Genomic DNA, 24776 nt, shown 5'->3' with positions numbered 1-24776 from the left:
CAACCAGAAGGAGATGTATGGGGTTTCATTCTGAATGTGAAGAGCAGTATCATTGCTAATGGCACTTTCAGCTGCTGTAGCCCCCTTTGAAGGATGAGCTTGTGTTTGAACCCTCCTTAAACTCCCTAAGGGCAGGTGGGTGTTTCAAAGCCCATTTTACAGATGGTGCATTATGATTTGAGGTAAGCAGAGAGCTTTGGATGAGAGGCAGCCTGCAAGCTTGTGGCTGGATGTGAGACATCAGTACATTGAAAGCATCATCCCGCAAGGTCCCAGTTACTGCCTAGTTTTGTCATAAGCCTGGCAGCAACCACAGAAAGCCCCATGCAGAATCAGGACTTCTTGTTTAAACAAGTTCACTCTATGAGATAGTGCCCGAGGAGGAAAAATACAGCTTGTAATCTAATAGATAAGATGGGGAAAGAGCAAGAGGGGACCTGTCAAAGAGAGACTAATGGACTTGCTGGAGGTTGCACAGTAGGGAAGTGGCAGAACTGGAAATGGACTGTGAATCTCTTGAGACACATCCTGGTGCTGGGTTACTAAATCACAATCATTTTGATTAAGTGCCTCTCCCACTTCTGACTGCCCCTTTCCCAGGTCCGTTGCAAATGGATGTTTCAGCTTATTTTTATTTTATTCTTCCTTTCTTGTTACGAAAGAGGAATGGAATTCCATCTTTTGCTTCTCCGGCTACATTTTGGAAGCATCTGTCACCTGTTCTAGAGAAGAAAGTTCCTCTTCTTCTGTCTTCCTACTGTAAATGAAACATTTTCCAGTAGGATGTGGGTATACCACAGATGGACATTGCAGGGCAGTCACAGTCACAGCCTGAACAGGGGGACTGCACCCCCATGATGTGATGTAGGAAGCTGGCACACCAGGCAGGGCTTTGCAAGGCCATGCTTCAGGGCACTGATCTCTGATATCATTCACCCTGCCTCACCTGTATGCGCCTGTTAACCATGAACCAGGTTTGTCTCAGTGACATCATCAATGTGCTATACTGGATTTTTTTTCTTTTCCTTCCAGTGCTGACTGGAATCAGTCCAAACCCAAGCCAGAAAATGCTCCATCTCATGCTTCTCCAGGAAGATGTTAGTGTTGGTGCAGAGAAGAAAAGGCCTTCCTCTGCCCTCACCCCTTGCCTTCAACTCAGTCGTCAGTCCCACAGTTCTTGATTTGGGCCAGGCCACTGATGCTTTTCCCATCAAAAGGCAGATCTAGTCAACATCAAACAGCTTCCACATCAGACCCTTTCTGTTTCTATGTCTAGCCTCTAACCCAACTATATGTTTATTACTTTAAGAGTCCTTGTTGTTTCTGGGTACCCATTAATGTCCAGACACTAACTGTGAATTCCTCTGTGCTTCCCACTGGAGCTTCTCCACTAGAATTCACTTGGCCACCCTCCTGCTGCAGCTCTGGCCTTTTGCTATCAACCACAGCTACACCAGCATGTCAGCAGGACTTTTGGAGAAAAAGCAGCATCCCTCTGGACCTAGAGGGACCTCTGAAAGAGTTCACTTTCTCATCTCTTCCAGCTCTGAGTCCTGGACACGTTGCTGACACTGTGATCCTGTAAGCATCCTTCCCCAGTAGCCCTGGCAAATCCAGAATGAAAAGATATTTGCTCCATGTCTTCCATCCAGTTGCTTCCCTCTGGGATCTTTTTTTTGGATGTGAAGCTGTAAACCAGACATCAGCCAGGAGTATTTTAGAGAAGAGGAATGTTAAGCATAAACAGCCAGGTTCATTTGTTCACATCAGCCTTTGGGAGTATAATCATGTCTATCCATCATTCCTCTGCCTGGTAACTTCAGCCAGTTTCAGCAAAATTTGACAGTAAGTTCGACGTCTTAGAGATGCTACATTCCTTTCATGCAAACAGGCAGCTAGAGAGAGAAGGATTAAAATTAGCATAAGCCTTGTTAGATATCAGAGAATCCAGAGGTAAGCAGACACTGGGGAAACACAGGAGATGGCAAGCATCACTACTTTGCTACTCACTGACCAGTTTGCTATTCACTGTTTTAATTCCAAGGCACCATGATGAATCTTACGACATTAGGACAAAGGTGGGTTTCCATCTTCTCATAGCCAACAACTGTGTATCTGTTCCTTGCCCCATTCTGGCCCAGTTATCTTCATATAGACCACCTTAAATCTTCTGAGGGGAAGAGGGAGGATAGCTTCAATGGATCTGTCAGTCATTGGGGCAAACATTAAGGTCAAGGATAGCAACAGGCTGGTTACTCTTCTGCTTCCCACAGCGTTACCCTTCACTTCTGCAGACATTACTCCTCCTGCTCTGGGGTACCAGACTCTTTACAGCTCTCACCTTAGCATCTGCAGCATGATTGGTGGTATCACTGCAGCAGCAGTATGCAGCTTGGCAGGTATTAATGGATTAATTTATTGGCTGATCCCAAAAACCTATGGATGAGCATAGGAGCAGGTACATGCTGAAGCTAACTAGTCCCTCCAGCTTCCTGGAATAGTTTGTGTGTATTGAGTGCATTTGCTCCCTGGTTTCATGGCAGGGAGACTGGGATCATTGTACTATAGTGGAACAAAAGTGTCTAGAGCAAGAATGTCTGGTCCCTTCCAAAGCTCGTAACAATACAGGAATTCTCGTCAACCATAACTCCTGCATTTCTTGCTTAATACTTTGAGTGTCTATGTGCAGCACTCTGTCTTGTGTGTGTACCCTCTGCAAAGTGAATTTTGCAATGCAGAGCAAACCAAGGATGTTTTTTTAGGAGTCTCAAAAAAAGTCCAAGAAGGAAATTCCATTGAAACATGCAGGAATGCAGCAGATTTTTTAAGTTCCAGTTTTTTGAGACCGCTGTCTCATGGTGAGACCTGGGGAATGCAGGATTTACACTGAATTTCCACTGCCAGGCAAGGACACTGCAGGAAGAGGATCCCCAAACAGACAGAGGACTGCAGCTTTTTCAGCCAAGGGACTGGAAACATAGCAGAGTCCTTCTAATATTCCTGAATGAGGTAATTTCTGTCATGTTTGGATCCTGGAGCAAAACCAGTTTGGGTTTTGGCAATAGCTCCTTGTTTTCCCTTCAGCAACTGCCAGAAAAGAACTGAAGATTGGAATAACTTTTATTTTATTCCCATTGTTTTTCCTCTGGTGTTTAGCTTCAGCCTTGGTTACTTACTGCCTTCAGGAGCTGTGTGTGAATAGCTGGAGCTGGGGTGGTAGCATCTTTGCATTTGCTACACAAGAAGAAGAGAGATAGCCTCCTTTCAATTTCAGACAAAGTAGATTTTGAACTTGCAAACCATCCTTGTGTGATCGGTCAAAACAGAGTGTTCTGGCTTGCTTTAACTGCTAGATACAAGCCAAACCTCAAAGGAGAATTTGGGAACGTTGATTTTTCCTTCTTGCAGAATGAGGGAGGGCTTCGTCTGCAGACGGTTTTCTCCTGGGGAAGAAGCATTTCCTATTCTTAAATGAACAGAGAACTGAGCTTTTCCTTCTGTAATTATGTGGAAAAAAATTATCACTGGGCTAAGGCCCTTTTTCTGCTCTTTGCTATAAACTGAAATTATCTTCTCCCTTACTGTGAGTTTTGAATGTTTTGCTAGCTTTGTTTTCCCTGAATTTACACATTGTCATGTACTCTGAGAAAAGCTATTCCATTGCCACTTGCAGGAAATTCCAATTGTCTCGTGAGAAGGCTGCATGACTGATTTCTACCCTAATTTGACAGATCGAGGAGAGATTTTTCTTAAGCTTTTGTACCAAATTTCAGAATCTTCTGAGCTCCTGTGCTCACAGTTAGAAGTTACAAGAAGAAATAGGGCAGGGTACAGTGATAATCAGAGAAGAGGGAATAGTTTGTTGATTAAAACTGTATTTCCAGAGCTGTAGCCTTATGGGAAATTTGTGAAGCAGCAGCAGGTAGTCCAAAATCAAATGCAGAAAAAGAAAGAATCCTTTAGGCAAGTGGAGAACTACAATGAGAGAAACAAGTGAACAGCGGCTATTCAGCCTAGTTCAGGTTTAACTATCTCAGAACCACTAACAGTACTGTATAAAACAATTCATGGTTCTGTATGATTACTTTTTTTAATAGATGGGTGGACATTAGATTAGAAGATGTTGAAAGGCTACCAGAGCTGGAGAGAAGGTTTAAAAAGCAGCATGCCTACTTCTTGTGTGGCTTTTGTAATTCTAGCTATTGCTTGTGCACAGAATGGCTGTAGCGTAGATTTGGGCCAAACATGAGGGGATTGTAGGAAAGCCTTTAGCATTGTCAGATAGGATAAAACAGCAGGAAGCTGTTACACCTGCCTTTTTGTTCTGATGAGCAGCCCCTGCTATGCACCAGCTAGTGCAATACCGTGACTTAGAGCAAATCTGAAACGGTCTCCTTTGAAATTGTATATTCTCTTTTTTTGGCAATAGATAAGTAATAGCAGTTTTTGCTAGAATGAAGTGTTCTTGTTTTCGTTAATATTTGGGGGTTTCTGTTATATTTTCAGAGAACCATTTCCAGAGCTAGGCAAAGGCTAGCCAAGAGCTTTGGCAGTGGTCCCCTGGTTATTTTTAATGCAAAAATTAAATACCTCCGTGCCCAGTAGCAGATTTGATAGAAAGGAATATGTGCTCATACTCGAAACAAGGTGGGCTATTTGCTCAAGCCTACGTCCTTTAGCAATGGTAAATGGGGAATGTTTTAATGTGACCTGTGCATCAGGGAGGTTGCTGCTGGATGATCTGACACTGGAAACCCCTCATACCACCGGTATAAGGTATATATTTTACTGGAGAACATATCTCCAAATCCTCAGGCTGCAGGCCCTCAAATGCTTTGCAGTGAGTTTCATCTAGTTCTGAGGAAACCTTTCTTTGTTGGAGTGAGAATATTTAGCAAAAAACATCCCTCAAAGGCCAGACTACCATTGCATTTTGGACCAGAATGAACCCAGACAGCTTTCATTCTCTCCTCAATGTGAGCTATGAAGTCCACAAGAATCTCAATTTGGACTGTATTAGTCCAAGAAACCTTTACAGTAAGAGGTGTCTGGGCAACAGGCTTAAACAGGAATTTTATATACAGCGTGGGAGGTTTCTTACTGCTGTAAATCAGCTTGCTCCAGGGCTGTCTTAAATAACTCGGAGACCCTGGGCACAGTGCCTGAATGTATGCCATTCTCCACATGTGCAAGTCTAGTGAGGTCAGACTTACTGCATGTGCCAGAAAAGCAATGCATCCTGCACAGCTGGACTCCCTGCATGCACCATGCAGAGCTGCTATGTGCGTAAGCAGCAAGCCAAATTATTTGGACTATTTGTGGGCACATATTGTAACTCGACAGCATGTATACTGCCAGTTCTAGTGCATCTGGAATTAAGGCCAGCACCCATCTATGGAATCCCTGTCTGAGCCATCCCAGGGCAAATCTGCTTTGGGGACAGGCTTACATCAATGTCAGTTTGTTCCAACTGATTTTTCTGTTGGTTTTCATTTGCTTCTCATTGTTTTGTAGCCCTTCTCACCTGTCATATTTGTCCTCTTCTGTCCCTTTTCCACCTGCTGCACGGTGTGGCAGAGAGATGCCATGCCCACATTACCTCCTGAAGCCACTGTGGAAACATCTGGAGGTCTGCACAGCTTATATAGTGTTTTGAGCTCTCCAACAGGGCTTTTTACCCAAAGAGTTGTGCTTTTTCTTCCAGAAAGTCCAGGTGTGATATGTATCCAGTTCAACCAAATAAGCTTCCTGACAGAGCGCATTCCACAGCTAGTATTTGGTCACCTGAGGAAACCACCCTTTGCTATCTACATGGAAGGGTTTTAATCCTGCTGCCCAATGGCAGAGTGAGGTATTAGATGATGACCCTAATAAATGGTCCGATTTTTTGTGGAGCAAAAAGCGCTGAAAAGTGAAAACTGCATTAGAAAACACCCATTCACTCCTCCCAGGAATTTGCTTTCTATGGGAATAGTGAAGCCTCTTAAAGGAAAGTTCTTGTTATTTAGGTTAATTAGCTGATTGCTTTGCTCAACAGTGGGAGCTGAGCTAGATCCCAGGCCAGGAACATTGCTTGTTAAGCCTGAGTTGAGAACTGTTAACCTGACGTGAAGCTCAAGTGTCCTAATGCAATTGCTCTGTGAGGGAAAATTGTTGCTCATACTCCTGAAGGGGTTGCCACGTTTGCTTTGCCTGTGTGGGATCAGTGTGACGTGTTACTGCTACATTGGTAAAGCTGTCATAAATGATTGGCATACACTTTCTACTTTTGAATAATACTTAATAGCAACTTTTGCTCCCCTGAATGACCTCTAAAGAGGAGCCTTGCAGATAGTCCAAAGAAATCTGCCCCAAACACCTCTTTTTGGAAGCACTGTCCTCAGCAAATTGGACACCGATGTCTTTAGAATGGTGTTTCCAAATGTCTTCTGGTTTTATGGAGGCTAATGATGTAACTGAGAAGCAGCATCTGCACTTTAGGCTGAATTCAGACATTTTCCATGCTAAAATAATTCCAGCTGCTTCATTTGCTTCCTTTTCCTGTAGATTCCTTTCTGATTTATGTATTTTATACTGACAGTTTTTACAGATTTTGGCACTGGTCAAACAGAATTCCTGACCAAAACCCAGACAGGAATTTATTGTAAAATAGTATCTGCCTTTCCAAGCCAGCTGCTGCTCATTTAGATAGCAGGGAAGGTGGCTTTCAATTTGCATTTTAGTTAAGCAAAGTTAGTTTTGGGGATTTTTGCATTTTAGATTAACTAAAATGGAAATCCAGGTTAGCTGTCATGTATGGACCACTCGGGAGGAGACGAGTGGTTGCCTGGGTGTGAATTGAGTGCAGTTGACCAGTCTGTCTCTACAGGGAGCAGTAATGTGTGCACAGAGCCCTCACATTAGCTTGTCCTGGTTTCTTAGAGGAAATACACTGCAGGGTATCAAAGAAAAAGGTCTTCTGGGTCAGAACTTGAAGTTGTCTCTTATCCCAAGAGCAGCTCTTGTTTCAGCAAAACTTTGAGATTTGCTCAGGACTGGTGGTAGAAGCTGCAGTGACATTAGAGACTTCTTCCATAGCGCAAAAATGCACTTCCTCCTGTCCGCCCCTTACAACCTGCGGTTTACATTAACAGTAGGATCATTCCATTTTTCACTTTTAGTTATGCAGACAGTCCCAAAATTGGCTTTCACATTCTGAAACAAAATCCTTCATTTTTTTGGACAGTCAGTCTAGTGAGAATATTGTATTTTACATGTAATGGCCATAGGAATATAATGGTCCCACTGTACATACACACACTTACAGCTTGTATCTTAAAGAAATCCTGTGATACCTTTATGAACCAATGATCATCATGGCCGTAGCCTTTTTTATGATGGCAAGTAATCAGTAAAAAAGGAAAATGTGCAATTTTTGTAAGCCAGGATTTTAACAGACATGAAGATAAAAGCAAATCTCAGGCAGCAGCAGAGCTCTACAAATTGGTGGGACACTTGTGAGTACAAATACTATAATAATTCCAGTGTACAGTAGCTCTGCAGGACCTATTCGTGCTCGTTATGGTTTATTAGAAGTACAGTAATGCATCATCATGCTGAATCTTGAGCATGTGCAGGAGAAAAGAGAAATCTTTCCAGGACTGTCTTTTTGCAGTATGCTTGACCTTGTGTCCAATGTACATTTGCACAGAGGATCATGATTGTGTGTAGATCATTGCAGGTTCAGGTTTGCAGAATGTCAGAACTGATTATCCTTTTCTTGACTCTGGAAGTCAGACTTTCCCCTCTGTTGTCTTGGGGGAATGAAGCTCAGTCATTACTCTGGATTTGGGAGCAATGTTTGGATGAAAAGTTTTTCCTGACTGTGATGCAAAATGATACAAGTGCCTCAGCAGTCTTGCATTCATGAAATTGTAGTGACGCTTGTCAACAATAGCAATGCCCACTTCTCTTGCAAATGGGCTTCTTTATAGTCTTAACTGGAAGGATGCGAGCACTAAAAGTGGCCAGTGATACACTATGTACTGTTGTTTTCTGTGTTGACCATTGAAAAAAAAACATTGTAGCACAGAAATTTAGTTTGAAATGTTTATTGGACTAAAACCAGTTTAAAAACCAAGAAATAAATCCAACTGTTAAAAAAAAAAAAAAAAGTGTTGTTTAAGGTGGAAGAACTTGCATTCTGGGAACTTTTTCTTGTCTGCAGATCCTTGTCTGCAGGAATGGACTAATGTTTTTGCTTTTCCTTGTATACAAATGTAGAGCAAGCTGAGCAATTAAGAATTGGATACCAGCCTGTTTAAGGAAGATCACTGCATTTAGTTTTGCTGTTTGACCTCAGTAGCAGAGTGGTGTGACTGGAAACACACCTGCACTGCACAAAATCAAGGTCTGTTAGGCAAACAACAGCAATGTCCTTTTCTAAAGCATCCTTGAATATTTGTACATAACTTCTTGCTAAGATTGATCTCTTCCAGGAAACTTAAATAGTCAGTTACTATTTTAAATAGTAATTAGTTTTGGTGACTCAGTTGAAACTCAACTTCATGAGGGTTTCATTGCACAGAAGGTGCAGGGAGGAATACAATGTTGTGTTACCTTATAGTGGCCTTAAGATAATATTTGATATTAGGTGGTCTAAAGATTTACAATTCAGTTGTGTGGGTGCCCATGGCACCCACCCCACAGCTTCCAGCTGCCTTGTTCTTCCCTGGAGAAGCCAACCTTCCCTTCAAGGAAGTCTCCTTCATGCAGTAAACTGCAGAAATGCCTTGGGGCTCTCCATCTGAGTGCTCTCTTGACAGTACTGCAGGTCATACTCTTTGAGAAGATCATATGAAATGCCCAAAGGGACAATAATTAAGCTCCCCAAGAGAAGAATGGGCAACTGAGGGGAAGAGAGATGCTAGCTGAGGAACAGAATTGGAGAGGTGGCTTTACTCCCTGTAGCCTTCCTATATAGCTTTAGGTTTATGTCACATAGAACCACATGTTTAAATGTATTTAGGGCTTAAAGGTGCAGGTGAGTGCCTTTGGTTAGACTCCAGAGCCTCTAAAAATGACACTTAAATAGCTCCACAGCTGTGAGGACCTGTATCTTGGTTCTCCGCTTGCACAGTGGATGTAATTGTGGCTCTGCCATGTTGATGGCTACATCAGAGCCTGTGATGCGCCTGGGTATGTTAGTAGTGATATCTCTACAGAGCCCTGCAGGCATAAGTTGTCTCTCTGCCTTCTTTGCCTCAGTGCTAAATAATGTTTAGCCTGTGCTAGTGTGCCATGATGCATTGATATTGATGGTTTTCAGCAGCTGAGGTTCAGACTGTGAGATTACTGACTTGTTCCCTACACCAGGTTGAGTAAAAGTAGGGAAGAAATGTGTTTGTGTCTGTCCTTGTTTATTTTCCCCCATTGTGAAACATTAATTGGTGACTGAATGCAAAATTACCTTTCCCCTGTTTGTTCTTACGGGACTCACACAGGAGTTAATTAGCAAGAAGAAAATTTTATGATATAACAGTATAAAGGATGACAAAGCCCATGTAGGGGTGGAACTGTTTGAAATGTTGTCAGGTCCTAAGGGCACTGCTCCAATAATACTCCTTCTTTGGCAGTAGGGAGTAGGCAAAATAATCTGTGATGTAATGGTCTGACTTGGCATTTACAGCTTGTGAGCCAGCATTCAGCAACTCAGCAGTTTAGGATTACAGAATTACCATCAGAGAGAAATATTGTTGCTTGGAATTGTGACACGGTTTTATAAACTTCCTTCTTTTACAGATTCGATTAAACAGCAGAGGACTTATCTATTCTGTTGGTCTCCTGCTGGCATCTGTTTTTGTCACAGTATGTATATAGTCTTTTGTTCTTCGTTTCCAAAAGAGTGATTTTATAGATGTTTTCTTCATTTGTTCCTTTCTCACCTACAGCTGTAACAGTGGTTGTAGTCTGTTGTTAAGGGATAGGAATGGTCACTCCTATTGTAAACTTCCCAAGACCTTAATCTGGCACTTGGCAGAAGCTATCAGTGTCACGAGATGGCTTTCATGTTTGTATATTTTTCATGGGAGGAGCCTGGGAGATACATTAGTAATTATCAGTTATTTTTCATGCTAGCGTTGAAGCAGATCCCTTGATGTATGATGAGATCTGTTCTCCTGTTGGACAGGTAGACAAAATGCTGTATAGTTTGTACAGTTTGCTTTGGCCTGCTGTAGGAACCTTCTGAAATACAACACAGACCAGAACAAATAATGCCTGGACATGACAGTTTTTCTACTGAAATCGGTGTCTCACATTCCCTGACCTGTCCAAGTCCAGCATAGCAGACTGGAAATGACAGGGAGAAGCAGATTTATGTTACATCTTCCAAATCTTGAGACGACACTATAGGGAGTCCTCCTGTGTGTTGCACACCAACACAATTCCCACATACACAAGACTTTAATCTTTCAAGTGGTTTCTGTGAGAGCAAACTTAGCAAAGTCAAGCACAGCTTTAGACTGTATGGCTCTAGATTGGGATGCAGAGGGGCACATGAAGCATTTTGAGTGAAGAAGAAAAGAGTCTGGCCTTGAAGAACATTCCTGATTGAATTAAATGTGATTGCTCTTGCCAAAACAAAATTAATTGCTGAAACTTAAAACCTCAGGGCCAGCACTTGAGGTGATGTAAGTCAGTGTGGCTTCAATGACTTGTGAAAGGGCTACTCTGATTTACTTCAGCTATGGTCTTCAGCTCACTTGTTGCACACTTCCATTGTGATTGCTTCCAGGTGACCTTGATCAGTAAGGGGACAGTCATCATCATGCTCCTGTAATTGAGAAGGGGATTTACCACTTTATTCAAAATGTTCCTGCTGTGGTGGCTTACTCTGTGTTTATTGTAGGTTTTTGGCGTCCACATGAACAAATGGAAACTGGATAAGAAGCTAGGGTGTGTGTGCCTTTCCCTTTACGGCATCTTCCTGTGTTTCTCCATCATGACAGAATTCAATGTTTTCACTTTTGTGAACTTGCCAATGTGCAGAGATCACTAATGCAGGTGGCAGACTGTCAGGAGGAACTTCCTTCTTACCTGTGCAATACAAACCACGGCTGGCATCTCCTGAATGCGGTGCACCTCCAAGTCGTGACGTATATCCTGTTCACTGTTCGTAGGACCCATGGCCCCATCTAGGTCTGCCCTCTCCCTGAACCCCACAACCTGGAAAAATCCTACGTTGATGTGAAGATTATTTTTTTCAACATTCATGTGATTTCGTAGCTCAGTTTTTGAACAGTGTGACTGGGACTCTAGATGAACTGGCTGCTAACTGGCGTCAAGCCAGGCAAAACTGGTCTGCTACAGTTCCTTCTTTTTTTAAGTTATTTGATGGAAGACTAATTAATTTATGACTTAAGACTATTGCTACAATGCAGAAGAGGGTGCATCGTACAGGGGCTGATTTTCAAGGAGAATCATGGGAAATTTTTTGGCTGTTTTTTTGTTTGGGTTTGTTTGTTTGTTTTAGTTTTGTTTTTCTTTTGGGGTTTGGGGGTTTTTTTTGTTGTATTTTTGTTGTTTGGGGTTTTTTAATTGCCAGAGATCAACATCTTCTCTTGCATCTTCTTCTGGGTCTCCTGTAACGATTCAAAGGTCACAGGGCAGTGTAATATGGGAATACAATTCAAGGTACTTGGCATATGAATGGATTTACTGCATATTAAAAGAAGATTGTCAAGGCAACAGATGATGACTTTTTACTGTAAATAATCTTGTACAGGTGTGATGAGGAATGTAAGGTAAACGTGGATTCAAAGGGTAAACACTACTACCGTTTTACTACTAATGTTGGAGTTTTATTTCTAGGATGTTTATGGTATTTCCAAGCAATAGTTTGATCGCCAGCCCAGGAGGGCTATCAAGGAGGTGTCCTGATTTTTAGTGGCCTGCACATGAAAATGGAAGGTCAGAACTTTCTCTGCTTCGTCAGATTTCTTTTTTTGGGGGGATTCAACAGTTCATGTCTTATTCATTCTGAGAAGGACATAAGTATGCATTGGAACTTTTCTAAATGAGTTACAGACACTGGTTTCTTTAAAAGGAAGGAGGCGTATTTTGCACAGACCTAGTTACTGAAGTCATAATTTGCCATTCTTTAAAGAATACACTGGACCTGGTCAGATATTTGTCTTCTTAAGCAGTTGAACTTACCTGATAACAGATCATGTGGATTCATCACCCCTTCTTTGGGAGGAAGACACAGAGAGAGATGGCACTTTTTAAAATGTGGAATATCTTCAATGCAGACTCGCTCACAGATCTTAAGTTATTGTGAAAGTTTAGCTATTCATTGTTCCAATATCCTGCTAGATTTTGTATAATACTGTATTAATATGCAGGCAGATTCCACCCCATGAGAAACACCATCACAGCTTCATTTGTATGTATTGATACTGTGGATTTTTGCCAGTGCTGGCTGTTGTATTTACTTTAAGCACTGATCACTTCTGTTTCATTTGGTATGGTTTTTTTTCCTTTTTCTTGTATACGTTCTACTATGAAATGTATTAAGATGCTACCAGCTAGGTGAATGTTTTTGTCTATGGTACAAACAGTGGCAAATATTGGTAGTAAAGGCACAGCAAACTCTAAGTAAAAGAAAGGAAGAAAAGCCAAAACACCAAACCGTAAACTATAGCAGGAAAAAAAACCCCTCCAACTGGAAAAAAAACCCAAAACACTAAGAAAAAAACTCCAAACCCATTCACAGACAAAAAGCCAGGTTTTATTTCATTTGCACTTTTGGAAGTGATTTTTTTCAGTTTTTCTTTGGGCAAAATCAATCTATTTATACCCTGTGGTTTCCACTCAGCTCAGCACTTGATTTCCTTTCTCTGTTACACTAAATGTGTGGAGGCACTGGCAGCTGTTGCACTGTGTGTGTCAAGGAAGTCCAGCGGAAAAAGCCGTGTACCACTGGCCTCGCTTAACAAAGTGTGCTTGTGGATCCCTGGCAAGAAGAAGGAAGGGTCCAGGGACAGGCAGTTGAGAGAGTCAATGACATGCCTGTGCCCTCATTCTGGAAAACGATTGTGTTGCTACTTGATCTATGCAGCCTATTGTTTGAGCAGCCTTCTCATAACTATGCCTGCTGGAAGTCCTCTTGTATTAGGAAGCCCACTGTACTTCCCTGTTGTTTTTTGGTTGCTGTCATTTCTTTTTTGTTGTGGTTGTTAATGAGATTAATAATAATAATAACCACTAAAAGGCCTAAAATACTTCCTTAAATCAAACAATGTTAGCAACAATGTGGCACGCTTCACTAAAAGCCACCCCACAAACACACAGCTATGCTCTTGTAGCAAGATGATGCAGTTGCTCCTAAGCAGAATGTTTCCTTGCTGACAGAAGGGACAGATTTGGGGAAGGAAAAAAAAGGAATTTTACATCAGAGCCTATTATTACTTCTATTTTGAATATTTATACTGCTGCTCCAATGGAGCCAGTTGGATCTATTTCTACGAAATAGCCATTACCTATCCCATGGCACAAAAACTGCATGAGTTTTTTTTTTTTTTAGGAACTTTTCCTATTGGTGTGCATTAATTACTGTAATATGTCATAACTTTGTGTGTAAAACCTGAAATACTTTGTTCTGACACTTGTGTGTTGTGCAAGAATGTTCTGCAAGTTGTTTGTTCTAAGCAGAAGCAAAAGGTACGTTGAACTGCTGTTATCTGTGCCATATATGAATTGGTAAGCACTTCCTATGTTGGCAGTTTCAGCGAGGTGTGCTTACAATTTGCAACCAAATCAACCAGTGCAGACCTGGTTTGGAACAGGATAGACCAACTGAATGTGTGCATTCTTGGTTTTGTCTCCAAACAAGCGAGCCCCTCCAGTTTGTTAGCATAATCAAAGCCTGTGGAAAAGTCCCCAAGCAAAAAAAATTGAGCAGTTTTTAGCATCCTTCCTGTACAACATCTCCAAAGCTTGCATTATGTTCAAATGCAGTGCATATCAATACTTTACTTTTTGAGCCAAGCAGAGGACCGAGTCTGAGTGGTTCTATCCTCTCAGAGTTAGATTCTGGAAGCTGCCAGCTGTGCAGGGGGGACTGCCAGTGCCTCTCTCCATTTTCTTGGTGAGAAGCTCTGCAGTGCCCATTGCTGCCCAAGCCATGGGCCATCACTGGGATGTGGGGTCACAGGAGCCTGTCGAGGGCGGCTGAGCTGGCAGAGCCCCTGGAGGTATGGGATGGGACAGAGCTGTGGTGGGGCTGGGGCTTGGGACCGGAGCAGTGGGGTGGTCAGGGGCAGCTGGCTGTGGGGCAGGAGGGAGTGGAGAGGCCCAGGGTTTGGGAGGCTGGGGGAAACCAGGGGTGAAGCCAGGTTGGGCTGGGTTTTTTTAATATGACTGTGATTCATTTATGGTTTTACTGTTCTGAAAGGAAGGGTCACCATGTCATGTCTGGGGCTGGTTGGGTCTTTGGACCAGTCAACTTTTTTGTTTCCATTCCTAGTGGTTTCAGACAGTTCTTAATGAGTATTTCAAAGGGAGATTAAAGAGCCTTTTCCTCAGTGGAGAGCACTTCAGTGCAGCTCTGACTTTGACTTAAATATGTGATCCCTTGCTAGTTTCAACTCCGCTTGACATGTGGATGGCCTTCGTTTGACAGCAGTTCAAAGGCAGAGTGGTAGGATAGGATATGATACGAGGAGGTCCTCGTGTTAGATGTGTTAGAAAAACTACTTTTCTCCCTACCAAAGGTCAATTTTATACTTGTCTTTTTTTTTTTCTTTTTTTTTAATGTGCTGCATTTTTTGGTAGATTGACGGGAACACCAACCTGAAATGTGTGCATAGCAGGAGATTTTGACCGGTATAATTCAGGTTTTTTCCTGTGATGCTACTTGCCTGTTTTGTTTTCAGCTTTCTGTCTTCAGCTGTGTCATTGAAATCAATTGATTAGCATGCTTTGGATTTGTGATACTAGTGCTTGTGAAAACAAATGCTAGTTCTTAAGATTCAGATAAATGTGTGACTGGCTTTTTCTTGACAAAACAAATGAGGTAGGACAGCAATCTAGTTTCAGAAAAACAACATTCAGTGCAGGTGAAGCAACCTGAGGGTAACATTCAATATCCTGCTGTCAGAACAGGAATTTTAATATGCCTTTCCAAATAACCGTATTAATACTTGTGAAATAAAACGTTGATTGAATATAATTGGATAATTTTCTAGAAACCCATAACTTTCTGGTGATTGACAAATGTTTCTTACATCAAGATTTTGTAGGAGCCCTAATCCTTTCAAATAAAGCTCACAGAGATGCAACAGCATAAGGTTTATCTATTTCAAAGTTACACCACTGGAGCTTTAAACTTGTTTAAATACATACTTTGAAAATCAACCTCAGTGGACACCGTATTTAGCTGGATTTAAATCTGCCCTGTATCCATGAAGTTTCACTTGATCAGTAGCCACGGTAATTTAGTCTAAAATACACATAAATCCAGATAGGAACATCCATATTAGGTTTGTACAGCTTTAAGTGAATCAGTTTAAAGCCATGCTTTTGAGGAAAATGCTTGAAGTTTGCATATTTGGAAGACTTCAGCCACTCCAAATTTAAGGAACTGCAGATTTTGAGTGTGTTGAATGGATGTACCAAGTATAATGCAAGGCTTGGAGTTGAAGTTAGGGAGTTCTCAGTGTTCACTGACTTGAGTGAAAGTTGACCTCTATTGAAATCTATGGCAAACCCCTGATGATTGATTTGTAGGGTCAGTGTACATGTTTGCAGCAGTAAATCCTGAAAAGGACTGTGGTACTTTGTTTTTTAAAGATGAATGAACTTTTTATTGTCTTACCTGAATAGATAAATGAATAACTATTAACACAACTAGGCATCTTTAAGGGGAATTCACATGAATATTCTGTTAGCACCTGGTGGCCTCAAATCTGAAGCATATTTCATAAATCTATCTGCTTCCACCCAATCTGCTCTGACTTGTTTGGCTGAATTTCCACAATCAATCTGAGGTGTGGACAAATCCATGCCTTTTGGAAAAGTTTTCTTTATTCATGGGAAAGCAATACGGGAAGTGATGGCAGTTTGGTTCATTGTGCACCAGGGGATATAATTTGGCTGTGAAATCTATTGTTCACCACCCTGAAACAGCCTGAGATCTGGGCCGAGTTATCCAAGTTTGGGCAGAAGCATCTAATTTCAGGAAAGCTTCTAAAAAAAGCATAATTTTTTTAAAGTAACAGATTTAATAATGTATTTATATAGTTAAAATGTCTTTTTTGTGGTATATTTTAGGTAGAGGGTTTATTTTACTTTTTCTAGTAGCCTTGCAGAACAGATTTTAAACCTTCCGCATCAAAACAACGTAACAGAAATCTTGTCAATATAGCCTTCATCTGCCAGGTAGGATTTGAACGGTGCTAAAAGTCAATGTGATAATTTTACAGCAACAATTTAACATAGTCTTTTTACTGCCAGGGAAAACGTAACATTGGATGCCTGAACCTATGAGGATGGTTGTGCTTGACGATAGACCTGCTCAAACGCTGAGTGATTGTCTCTGAGGTTTTCCATCAGCATGCCTGGCAAGCGAAGCAAGCAGTTTGGATTAGCAGAATAGTAATCTCTGTTGCTGGACATTTTGTCTCTCTCATGCTTTAATGAGAGGAGGGGACTGCTGGTACACCCCCTGCCCACCCACCCCCAGCCTTGGTTACCAGTTGCTGCCTGCTAGCTTGGAATGATACTTGCTCCTTTTTCATAGAAGAAACATAGATCTCGCATAGGTCTAAGTCTTACCTTAATTGTGGTCAGTGTTGTCTCCTGGCTGACAGGTGCTGGAGCAGGTGAGGAAACAAGCGCTCCATTCACACCGTGCACATAGAAATGGACGTTTGGTTGCAGGAGGAGTTAATTGCAGAAGTGTTTTGTGGAGAGAGAGGCCCATAATATAAGCAAGTTTTAGTAATCATAGGGATATCTAACTCTGCCATTACGAATGAAAACTAAAGACTTCTGCACTCATCCAGTGAGATCTACGTATGACTGGTAGGGTCATTTCAGTAAAGCAGTCCCCTGTGTAGCAAACCACCCCATCTCTGAAGGATGCTTGTTCTAATAATTCCTGTCAAAAAGCGGTACCCTCAGTGTACAGCTACATGGCTACCGTACGATCACCATCATTTACTGAGCTTTGGAATTTCAAAGTTTTGAAGGGGAAACCATTTTGAAGGCCAAAATAGCATTCATGTCCTCTGGCAGCCTGCAGTTCCTGTGGCTGGTGTGGCTCCTGAGAAAGCTGTGCTGGGGGCAGCTCTCGTTCTGGCCGGCACAGCTGTGCCCACTGGCTGTGGTGTGCTGCAGGGAGGGGATGTCAGGGTACCCACAGACCAGCTGCCCTCTGCCAGTGTGGTTCAGCTGGGGTGTGCTTCTGAGCCCAGCTACTGCAGGCTCTTAGAGTTGCCCAGAGAGCTGCTCCCAATGCAGGGGAGTGCAGCATGCTGCCTGCTGTTCCTGGGTAATACCCACCCCAGCTCAAGGGGCCAGGGGCATCTGCACCTCTTCCCTGGCCTGATTCAAGTCCTGGCGTGCTCGGGCAGGCTGTGCTCAGGCAGGCGCCGAAGTTGCAAGTTCAGAAGGTACCAGAGCCCTCGCTTAACTTGAGGCGTGTACCTTGTCATGCAGAGGTCTGTGTATCGAAAGCTAAGCACATGCTTAAGAGTTTTGCTGAGGAATTTGGTTGAATGAATTCAGCTCTTTGGCATCACCAGGGTTTATTTAAGCGCCCAACAAATGCAGCACATGCCGTCTGAGAGCGGGCGCTCTCATGGGTAGCAACTGCAGCAAAATGTTCCCATCTGAGGCTGCGGGCAGAATCCTGTGTGATCAGTGAGCAGATGAGACTGATGAGAGCCTGTAACGAATGTGCTTTGGTTTAAAATAAAGGAATTGACATTTTAGAAGACTGTGTAAGTTTTATAAACTGTCACTGGGAGTCAGCTACTGAGGTTTTTGATACTGATGCTATTTAGGAAAGTAGATTTGCTGTCATGGATTTTTGCCTTGAGGTGTCTTTCCTGTATGCATCTCTAGAAAGCAGTAGCCTGTGTTAGTAGCTCTGTGCAAACAGGACCTGATGCTGAGCTCCCTGAGATTAAAAGCAAGGTTTTCTAACCGAGGTAGAAGGGCTTGGCATCAAGCCCAAACCTGGGGCAGTCTGCTGATGGGGTTGTGCAGTGTCATTTCTGCTGCGCTTGTGGGCAGGCATCCAGCGGGTTTGTTAACAATGCCCACCAGTGGCAGGGTGCCCCTCTCATGTTCTCAGCAGCTCCTGCCAGCACAAAAAGGAGAGCTGGGCAGTTCCTCTGCCTGCCATATTCTGGTTAATTCAGTTGGTGTTCTTGCATTTCTGAAATGTTCACAGGGCTTGGGCAGAGTCTTTTGAATTTGAAGATCCAGTTTGCTTTTGGAGGAGATAGAAAAAAGAATTTTCCATTGCAAACTTTGGGCTAAGGTACCACAGCAGTAGTTCTCTCCCTTGTCCCAGCTTTGTGCAGCTGCATCTGTAGGCATAAAGGCAGTGAAGTGTGAAGGGCCACATCCAGGACCCTCTGATGCTGTTGACTGCTCTTGAGACAGCACTTGAAATTAAGTTGAAAGCTGTATTACAAAAACATGCTTTTACATCCTGACTTTTGGGTCCTGGTGCAACTTGTGTGTAAACAGGAATAACTACTTTTGGCAAGACTATGGCAATGAAAGACACTTTGCAGGACCTGGTCCTGTATTAGCATGCATGTCACTTCTTGACTTCACTTCAGTGAGGACAGCCTTTGTTGAGAAAGGGTTCATTTTCTATAGGATGGACAAGTAAGATGCCACACTGTGGCTATAGAATTCAAACGCAGTCCCTAGCAGAAGGCAGACCTCCTTCCTGGCTGTTACAGCCTGAGACCTGCATCTTGTTATTTTCTTAGCAAATGCTAAAATAATGAGAACTAAGCTGTCTGGTAAGGGAAAAGGGGAATGAGGCTGGAGGAAAGCAAGTGAAGGTAAACCCTGCAATACCGTAGTTTGTGACCATTTAAATGAAGAAGGCTTGAGTTTTCTCATGCTATCTACAGACACAGCGTGCATGCTCCCATCCCACCATCAAGGGCAAGTGTGTGTAAACAGATGTGCTCTGGCTGCAGCTGTGCCAGATGAAGAAAGAGGTGGTGACCCTTGTCCATCCTCTGCAGCAAACACCCTTACCTGTTTGCGGAAGCTTATCTGACTGGCAGAGCTGCTTGTCTGATTGCGTGCTGATCAATGCCAGAACATCGGGAGTTTAAGCAGTGCAGTGGGCAGTGACTTCTGGGAGCACATCTGTTTTGGGAGGGCATGTCTCTCTGGGACCTAAGATGCTGTGCGCAGGAGGACTTCTGATAGAGATGAGATATGCTGGGGTGTGCTGTGAAATCTTTTTCAAAAGCAGACATCCCTGTACACCCAATAGACACCTGCTTGTTTCCTTAAGATTTTATCTTTCTCCTTGTGTTGCAGGGATGCAGGATTTTGCTTACACTGTCTGTCTTGTAAGCTGAGTCCCTCTGGTTTTGAAGGCTGACCCATATCCTGCTTAACTCAGAATTTGTGCAACAGGCTAGCAGGAGTAGGATGTAACTTTTCGTGCCGTAAATTGATGGGAGAAATGCAAGGAGATTTTGCTTGGCACACCGATCTCAAAGCAATGCACTCCGAAACAGTGTAAGCCTACTGTCTGCCTTTAAAATACCCCAAACTGTTGAAATAACCAGTCATTGCACAGCACATGGAAGGGCTTTTCATAGGAGGTCTTTTTAAATAGACTCTTCAAAGAGAAATTTGCATGTATGAGGATACTTTATATCGTAAGCGGCCTCAAAATGAATGAAATGGATAGAGCCCTGCTCAGTCCCAGTTATGCAAAGCCGCTTGTTATATAACAGATAGAACTGATCTGATTAAGTGGTTATAGATCTGACTTGGGCCTTTTAAGCTTTGTGAAGCCAGACTATACTATACTGTACTAGTTCTACTGAGGGACTCAGTCATAAGTTAATATAATCCATTGGCAGATTTTTGGTGTTAATTTTTGTAAAATGTATGAGCATAGATTTATATTCAAGCAACATATATATACACACACACACACTTTACCTAATATGTCCACTGTTGTCACAATGAAGCCCTGTGGCAACCAGCTGCCAGCTGCACAGTAATAAAGCCCCATCATGGCAACTGCTAAGATGCTAACTGTACCAGTATTCAAGATAGTCTTATAACATCTATTTATAAATGCAAGAGATGGTTACTAGTTTTTATTTGTTTCCACATTGTATTAGCAAGGTATTGTGAGTGGTGCATGGCAGTTGCATATCTATAATGTAGCGAGTCAAAAGCTTTAACAGCTTATCTTTGTACATTCAGTAAGATTTCTAATTGTAATTGCTGTTAGTCATTTGAAATTCCAGCTGCATTTTCTGAACATGAAGACAGCTTCGAAAAAGAAAAAAGCATGTGTGAGACATTAAGGAGGTCAGGAAATTCTGCTCTTAAGTATTTATACATTTTATTTATTTATTTATCATACATTAAACTGAATCCCTGGTTCAAGAAAACATTTTCCCATGCTGGCAGAAGATTTAGGGACCTAATTTCAGTCCCCACCTAAAGCTAGGGCCAGGTTTTCCTGAATCAGGGAGCAAGCAAACTAAGCATTAAAAGCATTGTAGCATCCCTTTGAGTGGCCACAAAAAGTGGTGAGACCTTCTCAGACGCTTCTTGTAACTTACTGCATCATTACAACTCTTGTAACTCAGCAGAGAAGCTGAGGAATGCTGAGAGACCCAAAGATGCTTCTGCAGTGCTCGCCTCTCGATCTCTGAGAGCAGAAATATATAAATAGCAAATACTCATTGCGCTCTAGTGTTTGTAATATCACCGTCACAAGGTACCATTTGAAATTCACATTTCATGAGATACTAACAAATAGATTATTTTTTATTATTATTTTTTAGGGGGGTTAATTTTTCGTAAGTGATCTTCCTTTGCCTAGTTTTCCCCGCCTCCCTTTAACAGTAAATGGCGCTGGTTAAATGTGAAGATCTCTCTTCAAAACGGATGTCATACACTAGCAAATGCTTGGGTGAAGCTGACATTGTCCCAGCTTTATGACAGGGTGGTTACTGTTTACAGCAGGCAAGGATCTCTGCCCTGAAATCCTGCAGTTAAATGGTCCCACCACTCACAAATGCAATAATGCCCAATTTCTACTGCGTTGCTTTGGTTTCAGGTAGACCGGTAGTTCTCCACTGTAGAAGAATATAGCATGCCATTGCTATGGGTGTGAATTACAATAGGGCTTGTTGGGAAATACAGGAGCAATGATGGAGTCATTTTACAACCTCTGGAGTTCACTGGGGGTGTGGGCAGGGACTGGAAGCCTGTATTTTGAGATTAGAAAAGAAAGAGTTGGAAGATAAAGGCTGATTGCCTAAAGTACTGCATCAGTTGTTTATAAAGGTTTATGTAATGCTCAAGATTTGCATAAAGAGAGCTTCCATGTTCTGTCAGCACAGAGCTCAGCAGAGTTGTTCATCCTAGGTTCTCAGAAACAATCCTTTTCTTTCAGTAATTTTGACTGATGAGTTAAAACCTCTTGAGTGTAACATACATTTCTGTATTTCAAAATTGTATTGAGAAATTACACAATGCTTAGGTCAAACGAGCAAGCACAGAACTTGAACTGCAGTGAATTCTTGAAAAAAGACAAAGTAAGATGTTTGTGGAATAACTTTGTTCTTAAGGGTATGGGGGTTTTAATGGATGACAGAAACAAAGGACACAAAGTATGATTTGTAATTATTCAGCACCCATGGAGAGCAAGTGCAAAGAAGAGTAATAACATCACCAACAAAAAGCTGGTGGTTGTGTGATTAGGATACTGGCAGGCTTTGCAAGGGTTGCATTTACATGGAAGTTTGCCTGAATGCTAGATGGTTTATGCCACTCTCCCCATCCTGATGAATGGTGTTTCTTCCCAGTAGAGAAATACTGCATCCCTTTATCAGGGAGAGGGGGAGAGATAGGCCCAAACTTCTCTGACTGGGTTCTTACCCTGGCTTCACAAGTATGCATTTTATCTGTTATGTAAATGGTGCGCAAACACGCTAGTAGCGATGATCCACATACCTAAGAGGTGATCTGGTATGCAGTGAACTTTGCCATGCATTGAAGATTTTAGGGACAGATTTTACTTAATGTTCCCTTGAGGAGTAGTTTGATTGACCTTATTGTCTCACCTTGTAAAGCTGAGAATCATTAGTAGGCCCATAATCCAGGCAGTAATTGTCAGACATGACTAAAGGAATGACAGATGTTCATCTTCATGTTACTATTTGTTTTCAAGATGGAAACCAAACTGGGAAGATTCTTGTTTGGGTTTTGGGTGTTTGGGGGATTTTTTTGCTGTCTCTTGGAAGTCCTGTGCAATCTGAAATCCCTTGGTAAGGCTTGGCAGTGGTTCAGGTGCTCCTGTTGCTAGTGCATGTGTCAGAGCTTCAGCCAGCGGGGACATGCAGGAGGGCAGGACTGGTGCTTCTCTTCAGTCCGTGGTTTATCTGGTTGCTGACACAGGTGTGTGGCAAGCAGCCCCACAGGGTGAAGTTCACTTCTGCCTACAACCACGGCATAAGCATGGCAGCAGGAACTCGTACACTGGTAAATCGGGATTTCACTAGAACAAAAAGATGAGCAGACCGACTCATTGTTCCTCAGGTATGTTGCACAAGTTTCAAGGGCCCCTACCCTTCCTACACCTCTGCCTCCCCTGGCTCACCTAGCACTGTTTTGGACCAGGCTCTGCTTAGCTCAGCACTTTCAATAGCTCCCATCTATGCACTAAAAACCACAGCTGAATTCCCAGAAATGTTGGGCCCCTGCTCACCGCTAACAGGCAATGGGTGCTGTTGAGTGCAGGCTTGCATATATGAGGTGAGTTTGCATATATGGTACTGTAAGAGCATGAGTCAGCTGGTGTAAGGACAGCCGGTCTCTTTGCACATGGGGGCTGCTTTTTGCCCCTTCCGGGCTTTTTCAGAGCCAAGCCCAACCTGTCGTACTTACACGGCACTGTCCCTGAACTAACAAGCCTCATCAGAGCTGGCCTAGGTCTGCACCCTGTAGTCAGCTTTGCACCACCAAGGCACACAGGGAGACCCCCTGTGCCAGCGACCCAGCAGGGGGTGTGATATGTCTTTAAATCATCTCATGGCCCAGCAATTAGCTATTCAAGATCTGATAATTTTTTGAAGCTATTATGGAAAACGTTTTTTGGTACCATTACTAAAGTCTCAGCTGAATGCAATCCCTGCTATGGCTTGTTCTAACACAGACTGAGATAAAACCATACAGTTTTCTTTGAATTGTGTGTGTAGTGAGTTTTCTACTTTGTGGTGCAGTCATGGCATCAAAGCTGCAGGAAGCACAGCAATAAAAGTCACTGATACTAGCACCTTTTGTTTGATGGGGTGAAACGATGCTGTCTGAGTTCCTTTTCACTGAGTGGGAAGAATCTGTGATGCTTCTAACCATAAGGAAGAAAATGTAGGTGGAACTCAGTGCAGATGCACGTATAATGTATGTTCATTTTCAGCAGACAGAAAACAAAATAATCAGTGGTTTCTAGTAATACAATTCTACTCAAAATGGCTTTTTATTGTCAGCTTAGAAGTGTTAAAATGGTGGAGCCTCAGACAAAACATTTGTTACCTTTGGAAATAAGTTACAATGGTTTTGTCATACTTGTACTAGTATTATAAGGTCAGTCTATATGTTTGTTTTACAACTTGTAGAGTAGTCTTCGATGCATAGCTGTTCCACTTGCCTGTGTAAGTTAAACATTTAACAGAAATGAAAGCATGCATTTTTCTCTGTTTGCTGGTAACCTATGAAATTAGAAACTTGTATTTCTGTGGTTTTAATGTGTTACACTATAAACAAAATTTACAGCACTATTGTCTATGGAATATAAAAAAGTTTTATTAGAATTAATTACTTTAAATGTTTTGTTATTTGATTTAATTATGTGTCAGACATTTACACTAAGACAATATAATGTTTATCAATAAAAGTATCCTCTCTTTGTACTAACTTAACACTTCAGGGTGTGCTTGGGCATTGGAGCAGAGAGCACCCCTGTGGGTCACAATCCCAATGATTTGTTCATTTTTGGCATAATTCTGAGAATACTTTGTACCACTGGTTTAAGCTGAGCATTGAATTAGGAAGTGAAGGAAGAAGAAAAGAGTTGTTATATTTGTAGTTCCTCTGCTACTTAATGTGCATTTGCTGTAAAGGTGAGTGCACCACAGTAGGTTATGTAGAAGCCGGCTGGCTCATGTGACCTGGATGTGTCAGAGTCCATACAGAAACAAACACTGAAAAAATGTATTTGCTGTTGTATAATGAGTCAAATTCTGCTCTGTTAAAACAATACAAACCTGAAATTACTGCACTGAAGTTAGTTGTTCTTTTCCAGACATAGGGTAGTGGGAGTTGACTGTCACTCTCCCAGCTGGAAGGATTCTGTGCCTGTTCAGCTATTGACAGCCATGGTAATGAGATCCAGTCCTCCTTCTGAAGTTATTGCTGGAGCAGTATTTTCAGTACTGTTTGGAATAATAATGAGGGTGATGTGCTATTACAATGGCTCTGATGCAGCCAGTTTCCATTACAGA

The 24776-nt window shown here is 42.3% G+C and overlaps 1 protein-coding gene across 12 annotated transcripts in view; it reads left to right on the top strand.

Moving 5' to 3' along the window:
• The window catches only part of LOC102054298 (sodium/potassium/calcium exchanger 3), a 280251-nt gene that overhangs the window by 160285 nt on the left and 95190 nt on the right, over nt 1–24776 (top strand). Inside the window, exons 16-17 of one of the 12 annotated variants that reach the window (XM_055726125.1) lie at nt 9781–9846; nt 10889–21484. The exons of the other annotated variants lie outside the window; for them this stretch is intronic. Of the exons in view, the coding sequence (XP_055582100.1) occupies nt 9781–9846; nt 10889–11038 (216 nt within the window). The 3' untranslated portion in view covers nt 11039–21484. Of the gene's footprint in view, nt 1–9780; nt 9847–10888; nt 21485–24776 lie in introns of those variants that run through there. 12 annotated transcript variants of the gene reach the window in all.

The sequence above is a fragment of the Falco cherrug genome, chromosome 13 (genome assembly GCF_023634085.1).
Source record: "Falco cherrug isolate bFalChe1 chromosome 13, bFalChe1.pri, whole genome shotgun sequence".
Classification (NCBI taxonomy): domain Eukaryota; kingdom Metazoa; phylum Chordata; class Aves; order Falconiformes; family Falconidae; genus Falco; species Falco cherrug.
The sequence above is the reverse complement of the archived record's forward strand: the minus strand, read 5'-3'. Positions and strand labels throughout refer to the sequence as shown.